The 8,117-nt window shown below is 49.1% G+C and overlaps 1 protein-coding gene across 1 annotated transcript in view; it reads left to right on the top strand.

Moving 5' to 3' along the window:
* Positions 1 to 333: 333 nt before the first annotated feature.
* Positions 334 to 8,117, top strand: part of ARK2C (arkadia (RNF111) C-terminal like ring finger ubiquitin ligase 2C) — a 104,499-nt gene continuing 96,715 nt past the window's right edge. Inside the window, exon 1 of the mRNA XM_079943349.1 lies at positions 334 to 409. Within this exon, the coding sequence (XP_079799475.1) occupies positions 349 to 409 (61 nt within the window). The 5' untranslated portion in view covers positions 334 to 348. The remainder of the gene's footprint in view (positions 410 to 8,117) is intronic.

Raw genomic sequence — 8,117 nt, 5'->3', positions numbered from 1 at the left:
CCCCCCGCCCCCCCGCCACCCGCGCTCCCGCGGTCCCCGCTGTCCCCCGCGGTTCCGGCGAGGCCGCGCCGCGCTGCGCTCCGCTCCCATTGGCTGCGCGCGCCTTTGTGTGGCGGCAGCTGCGGCCCCAGCGCCTTTGAATGTCGAGAGGGGCCGGGAAGGGAGCCTTTCCATGGGCCATCTGTCTCCCCGCCAGCCGCCGCCCCACCGCCGCCCGCGCCCCGCGCTCCGCCTCCCGCCCCGGCGGCTCCCGCAGCCCCGCCGCCGCCCGCGCCCGCGCCCCGGAGCCGCGCCACAAAGGGCCCGCGCGCAGCCGCCGCCGCCGCCGCCGCCGCGCGAGGAGCCAGGATGGTCCTGGTCCACGTCGGCTATTTCGTGCTTCCAGTGTTTGGCTCTGTGCGAAACAGAGGTATCGCTTTTTCCTTTCGGGGTCCGCTTCGGAGCGTGGATCGCCGCGGGCACCGGGGTGGGGGCGGGCGCCGAGGGCGGCGGAGGGCTCAGGGCACACCCGCGAGGACGCGGGGCGAGCGGTGGCTTCTCCCCTCTCCCTTTTGGGGGGACCCCCAGTGTGGAGGTGGCTGCCCTCGTGGGAGCTTTTGCAGTGAAGTTAGGATTTGGCGATTTGAGTCCATCCCTCCCTCCCTCCCCAGCCCCACTATTTATTCTTTGCGGCGGACGCGGTTCCCCCAAATCATAGCCCCTTCCCCCAATACCTAGCCCTGTGTGATCGAAGGACGGAGAGAGATACAGGACTGCGTGTGTGCGCGCGCGCGTGTGTTTGTGTGTGTAAGCGTACTTGGCTTCCTGTGATTTTTTTTTTTGAGGTGTGTGTGTGTTTCGTGTCATTTTTGTTTGTGTTTCTCCATCATTTGGTCGTTGATACCGATGGCTGGTTAGCTGGGACCTGGCATCTGCATCTCCCATCTGCCCTATGCCATGCCCCAGCCCCCGCATTCTCGTGGGCACTTGCACGATTTCCCGTCCCATCTCTTCCTCCCCTTTAACCCTTTTTGTGTATCGCCCTTGTGCTACTCCTCCCACCCCATGGTCTTTGTATGACAGTTGCATTTATGGGTTCAAGATGCTTGTGTGTGTGTGTGTGTGTGTGTATGCGAGTGTGTGCAAGTGTGTGCGCGCCTCGGAGAGTCAGACGTGCACTGCTGTGCACCCCTGGGCCGGGCCGAAGCGGGGTGCCGGCCCTTGGCTGTTGCGCTGTGTGTGAGGATGAGGTGGGACGCTGCCCCCAAGCCAGGCCTTTGCCCCGGGCAGGCGTTGACAAAGCAGCAGGCCGGCGCCGGCTTTGTTTTTAACTGTGATATATGGGGTGTGTTTGCACGGTCCCCTGCCCCACATCCCCTTTCCCTTACATTCTGCTACAACAATAGCTTGATTTTCCCCTCTTCTCCTCCCTTCACATTTCTTCCATTTTCTTTTAATCAGAAACTCCCACCTCCCAAAGCAAATCCGAGATGCATTAGATTCATTATTATTTTTTTTTCTTTTTGTACTCTGCCTCTGGACTCACATTTCTCTTCTTGGAAATGTTTCTGCTATCCTCTCCCACTCCACGTCTGCTTAAATCCCTGCTGGCTGCGGCCCTCCCCCACTCCCCCTCCCTCAAGCTCAGAATGATGTCTTCCCTTTGCGGCCCCGGCTGCTCCACCAAGTCAGAGTGGGGGGTGGCGTCGCAAGCCGGCGCTTTAGTGCGCCCCAGGGGCCCGACTGGGCAGGAGAATGAAAGCCCAGCCCTCCTTCTTTCAGCCCAGCTGTCCCCAGACCCAGCCTGTCCCCAGAACCTAAAAGGCAAGGTTGGCCCCCTTAGGCCTGTTTGAACCACAGTTTTTTCGTGTGATGATAGAATGATGACATTCTGCATTTATCAAATCTTTTTTTTCTTCATTGTGTAGCTCAGTGAATGGTCAACTCGCTGCTGTGTGCGCTGTGACCCTTCTGCCTCCGCATTTAGCTGTATTGTGACACCCCTCTTAACCATCTCCTGTCTCCATCTGAGGAAGGCATTGCTATTTAAGCGGCAGTATCCCCTATCTCAGGCCAGCCTAGCAGTGGGGGGCGGTGGTGGAGTGGGTGTGTGAAGAATAGGAATGGGGGGGGCTGGGTGAGATCTCCCTTGAAATGCCAACCCCTCCCCCAATACACAATTATATCTTATTACTTGGCATTTCCTCTTAAAACGGGTGTGGAACATTACACTAGGCAGAAATTCAAAAATGATTAAGAAGGATGTTGAGCCTGAAAGTATAATTATCCTGATTAAATCATTATCATCCTCATTAATACCACCAATCTCTAAATACCATTGCAGGATGCTGATTCCATGTTTTGAAATTCAAATTGCTCAGCTGCCTTTAAATTTTATTTTTAATACATGCCCCCCCCCCCCAAAAAAAAACACCCAAGAAAACAAATTCTGCCAGTCAGTCAAAGTTTACTTTCATGGCAAACACGCCCATAGGAAATTCAAGGGCTGAGGGTTAATTGGGCTGTGAGTAAAATTTAGCACAATGCGATAAGAATTCATGACCTTCCGATAGAGGATACTAATGCTTAACTCAACAAGGTCCTAAACCACAATCTTCTTGTAAAACTATTAGATAGCTTGCCAGCTTAGATCTGTTCCTTTTAGTTTCCATTGTAGTAGTATAGGATGTAGGCCATTTCAGAATAGATGTAGAGAAATAACCATTTTTGTATCTCATCTTGTTTAGCCGAGTACATTGCACTGTAAATCCCTGTTAAGTGGATTCCTTTTGCCTTGGCTTGGAGGCTGTAGCACCCCATATCCCACTTACCTGGGTGGCCATCAGCTAGCTTCCTGGTAGCGCCCAGGCGTAAGTGAAGAGATTACATTTAGTCAGAGGCAAAAAATAATAAATATAGATATGAAAAATTTTGATGACATGACAGTTGCTGCTACTCTGAAAATTTGGTGTAGCAAGGTCCTTGACTTAAGGGGGAGCCATAGCCATGGTGTCTTAATTGTTTAATTGTACAATGTCAAGAGCATCTTTGGACATGCGCCCTGGCCCTCAGAGCTACCCCTTTAACAGCCGGCTCCCTTCTGCTGCCTCGTTGGCCAGACCTGCTTGAAAACTGAAACAAAACAGCAGCAATAAAGAATAAGGCCCCTACTTCAAGGGCCCTTCCAAAATAAAGTCCCAAGTGGCCTCCCCAGATTGCCATTTGGCAATCTGAAAAGAAAGAGAAGAGAAAAAAGAAAAGAAAAGAAAAAGGATCCCCAGCAAAATGGTTTTCCATTAAACAGGGATAGCGTGTTCTGCTGTGCTGAATTACTTCCTGTTCTTATTTTGTGGGTAATTTTTTCTGTATCAAATATCCTTTCGGTTGTGTATCTTTTTCACCTTTTCTTGTACTAAAACTAAAGCATGATCTGTATTTTTTTCCATCCCCCAGTTGACAATGTACAGCGCTCGGGTAGAGATGTTACCCTGCTGAAACGCACTGTGCTCGTGTAGCCGGGCCATCTGCTCGTTGTACGCTGCTTTTGTTCTGTTGCCCTTCCGAAGCATGGTGGGCCCAGCCTTTTTTTTTTTGTATCGTGTGCATGACGACATTGTTACACACAGAATCCACTAATACTAATATACAATCTCTCAATAAAGAACTAGTTTCCTATATTAACCTAGTGTGCTTTTTCTCTTGCTGTTTTCCCATTTATTGTTGTATCCTGCTGTAGATTTTCCCCCTTGCTTTTCTATCCCCACCCTCACCCACCCACCCACCACTCCCACCTCCCATTGTAAGATTTGAGTGAATGCCTTCTGGTTTTTTTTTTTTTAACTTTTGTTTTGTTTTGTTTTGTTTTGTGGTACAGATATGGTGACTTTAATCTCATCTAGTCCATATCTTTCTACGGTAGATGTCTGGGGCAATGCGGGGGTGGGTCAGTTGTCCTGTCACACCAAAATAGCTCTACTGCATAGAAGGAACGCCTATCTTTGGCTACCTGTGTACCCACCCAATAGCCTCCACATTTCATCTCAGTTTCCAAGTTACATGGGCACTCAGTTTATGATGCTGGTGAAGAGATGGGGCTGTAACACTTAGGTTGAGAAAAGGGATACTGTTCTTAACTAGCAATCTTGTAGCATTTCAGACTCGCCTGAAAAACCCATTTTCAGTTGTGTTTTAACTTTTCTTTTTACTGTTTTATTGATTTACTGTCCTTATAAGTCATGCTGGGGGTGACATGTTACATGCAGTTGAAGCCATGATCTGGAATTTTAAAGTACCCTCTTCTGTGTGCATATTTAAATTGTTGGGACCTGTGATGTAAGTTTTGCATTGAGATCCTGCATAAGGAAGATGTTTGAAACAGAAACCAACTCAGACCACTCCCACATTCATCCCAGGGCCAGCAGCCTGACCTGTTACTGTAGGAATAAGAGGGTCTGTGCCCTCTGCAGGCTGTGAGCCATTTAAAGCTGATTACAGCCTAGTTTCCTGACAGCTGCCTCATCTGTGGCGGTAGTGCCCCTCTTGAGAAAGAAAGCCAGATCTCTGCCATTGTCAGAGTGTGTTGGGGGGATCAGGAAGGAAGTCATGACCTTACCCCAAATTGAATTGGAAGAAGAGCCCTTAAAATATGTCTTTTTCCCATAATTATATTTGAGGAGCCAGTGGAGAGGTATTTTTTCCCCAGAGTGGAACCCAAATTCAAGCATTTGTCAATTACACCTCTTCAATTTCAGCCCAGAACAAGCCTTGACAAATGAGGCGTTTTAGTCAACGCGGAAATTAGTTGATTAAAGAAATTCATGGTTCCTTCAAAGGGTCATCGTTCTGGAGCCGCTCTTCCTTGGACCAACGTGCTTCCTCCTCGCTCCTGTGGGCTGTCTCCTGGCCCGCCTCTGCCCCCTGCCAGCGTCCCTTTCCCGGGCAGGCGCACCCCTGCCTGACCACAGCGCTTCCTAGCCTTCTTTGTGGCTTGGTGCGGCTCTCCTCTCCCCCCATGGCTGCCCTTTCTGCTCTGGCCCTTTGTTCTCATGCTCTCTCCAGCCCAGAAGGGAAAGCTGAGCTGATTTACTGTGACACATGGACACACATGCAAGTTCCCAGCAGAGGCTCATGCTGTAGTTTTTATAAGAAGGGATATGCAGGTCTTCAAGGATTTTGTTTCTCCCTCTCCTTCTTCTCTCCTCATTTTATTTTGGTTTTCATGAAATGTTTAATTTTGTTCCTAGTTTGAGAAAGCAAAATAAACCATCTTCCAACCAACCTCAACGATAAGGAAAACTACCCCAACTCAGGTGATTGCCGTCATTTCTGTCCTAGAGAGCAGTAGTTCATTAGATTGCTATTAAGCAACTCTAAGATTTTATTTCTTTAAGGGAATGTTATGTATGTTGGAATTATTTGGTCAATACGTTTTGAGGATGGTTTAGTAACCTAGTAATAACAAAGAAAGTTAGTGGGTTAATGGGAAGTCATGTTTTAGCAATTTATCAAATGCATATGTTTTCATCCAGATTGTCAGAATAAACATATTTATCTGAAGGAGCCTTTTCCTCTGACTGGATGATCCAGTCATTACAAAGCCATTGTACTTTATATCTACTCTCTCAGCCAACAGATGTGTACCTGTTTTAATAAAGTTTAACTCTAAAAGATTTTGGAAAAGCCTTCTGCTCCACAGATCCTACACTGAACTTTGTAACAAGATGGGACATAGTTCTTGTTTATGGCTTTTCCTTTTGAATAAGAGAACTTCTTTCCTGAAACTAGCATCAGATAAGGTCCACCTCATTGAGGAGCTTACTTGAATAATAGTTCTCATAAATCAGCAAATACTGTTAATCACTCAGGGTTAGGGGAAAAGACCACCAAGAGTCTCCATGCCCTAATATACTGATAACAGGGACTGGCCCACCTCTCACCTCTCTTCCTTTCGTAGTTTGCTCACTTCCTGCCCTACCCACTATGTCCTTCCCAACCCAGTATGTCCTTCCCATCTTTAAATGAGCAGCCTGCTGTGTCCATTGCAAACCTTAATGCTTTTCTGGGCTAGGGAAGCACCAGCTCTGTGCTGGATCCAAGTGCAATGGGAAACCCCTTTCCTGGCCAGGAGACACAGGCCCTTGACTCCGACTCAGGGAGTGACTTTGGATGTCTCAGTCCTAGCTGACCACGGTTGCTCAAATGTGCAAGACACTTGTGCCTTGGTTTCTCTTTGAATCTAAATAGCTCTTTAAAAATTCCTGGCTTAACATAATATGAAAGTGAATTAGTTTTTATTAGTATGGTATGGTTTGGCCACAGATGAACCAATATATTTCTAAGAGAATCAGAGGGGAAACTTACCTTAGAGAGGCTCAGATTTTCTGGATGATTTAAAAACTAAAAGCAAACATTCAGAACCCCACAGCCGAACCACTTGCAATGCCTGTATTTTCATGTGTTCAGTCATTCATTCATTCACTGACTCACTTGTTTGTTCATTTAGTTAATGAGTGTTCATTTGATTTCTACCTGGGGCCAAGTGAAGCAGTGTAGGACCTGGGTGCCTGCCCTCCTGAGGCTTCTGCTGAGGCTGGAAGATGAATGCTTAGGAAACCAGACGCTGAGATGTTCTGTGCCACAGCACCCGAACGGATGGCAAGAACATCCTGGCTTGAGGTGGGAAGAGCTTGGAGCAGTCCAGTGGTTGAGTCCTACTCCGGTCTTGACTGGGAAGGGTGAACTTAGGCCACTGCTCTGAGCATCATCTAAACAATGACTATCATTATACCTACCTGATAGGGTGTGTGGTGTGCAGACTTTTCAGAGGCACCTGGCACAGAGCAGGTGCCTCGGGCATGCTAGGTGGCTACCCCCATCCCCCACCCCTGTAGGAATTTACTGGCCAAGGGATCAAATAAAGTCAGGGATGACTTGCTGAGGAAGTGGGGTTGAGATGTGCCTCAAAGGTTGGTATGTATACAGGAGGAAGAGAAGTGAGAGCTCCAGGTGGGGACCGAATGGAGTGAGACTTTGGCCAAGGTCAAGTGGCTCTGCTGATTTGCCAAGAACAGAGAGTGCTTATGAGGAGGTCTGTGTGTGTGTGTGTGTCTGGGTGTGTCTCGGGGTATGTGTGCAGACCTGTTGCCTTGCACATCTTCGGGAGGCACTGGGACCATTGTCCTGTCTTTGAATGGTTCTCCTGAGAGCACAACTCCAGGGGATAAGCAACATGAGATTGGGAGAAAAAGGGAGAAAAGGCTGGAAGATACTTTGAAGTCAGTTTCTGAAGACCTTTGGAAGCTCCGGCAGAGTTTGGACTTGCTCCTTTAGCCCCTGGGGGCTGTCTGGGGAGAGTGGTGCTTCAACAACTTCTTATTCTGGCAACTGATGACAGGGTGTGAGCCCAGGGGGCTGAGCCGGGGAGGAGGCCGTGGTGGCCATCCAGGGCTGTTGGAAGCCCAAACCAGGGCTCCAGGGGAGGAGGGCTTGCAAGAGGGGCCTTCCCATAGGAGGAGGTGAGCAGAACTGTGTCAATGGGGAGGGGCTCAGGGGCGGGAGGTCTGGGGGTGCCTGGGAAAATGTAAGACCCTGAAGACAAACAGGGAAGATGGGAGGAACAGTCAATTTGGGGGATAGGTTAGTTCAGCGTGCGGATAAATAGAATTTGAGGTGTAGAAAGTGGCAGAGGGAAGGGGACCACGAAAATGTCCTGAGATTTGAGACTTCTAGTACCCGGATGGAGTAGAAAATTAATTTTGATGATAAAAATGTATCATATTTACATGACACACCCTCAAAAAACTCTCCCTCCGTGCCTTGCTTGGCTATACAGATGCATCTTTAGTTATGCAGGTCACACTTTCAGCAACCTCTCTGCCGACACTGACCCCCTCAGGGAGCTGTGCCCCCATATGTCAGTTTGAACAACTTTTATCAAACTTTACCCTTCTTGAGAAGAGAGAACCCCAAGGCCGGCTGGCGGCAGGATCACTGCCTCCACAGGTTTGCAGAAAAGGTCGGCCCTCCCCACGTGAGGAGGATAGCAGAGTCGGGGAGAAGGATGGGGCAGGGGTTTGGCAGCTGGGGACGAGGGCAGGGCGTGAGAGGGGGGGCCCGGGCTCCGACTTCAGCATTCGTCC

The sequence above is a fragment of the Stenella coeruleoalba genome, assembly GCF_951394435.1.
Source record: "Stenella coeruleoalba genome assembly, chromosome: 14".
Lineage (NCBI taxonomy): Eukaryota > Metazoa > Chordata > Mammalia > Artiodactyla > Delphinidae > Stenella > Stenella coeruleoalba.
The sequence above is the reverse complement of the archived record's forward strand: the minus strand, read 5'-3'. Positions and strand labels throughout refer to the sequence as shown.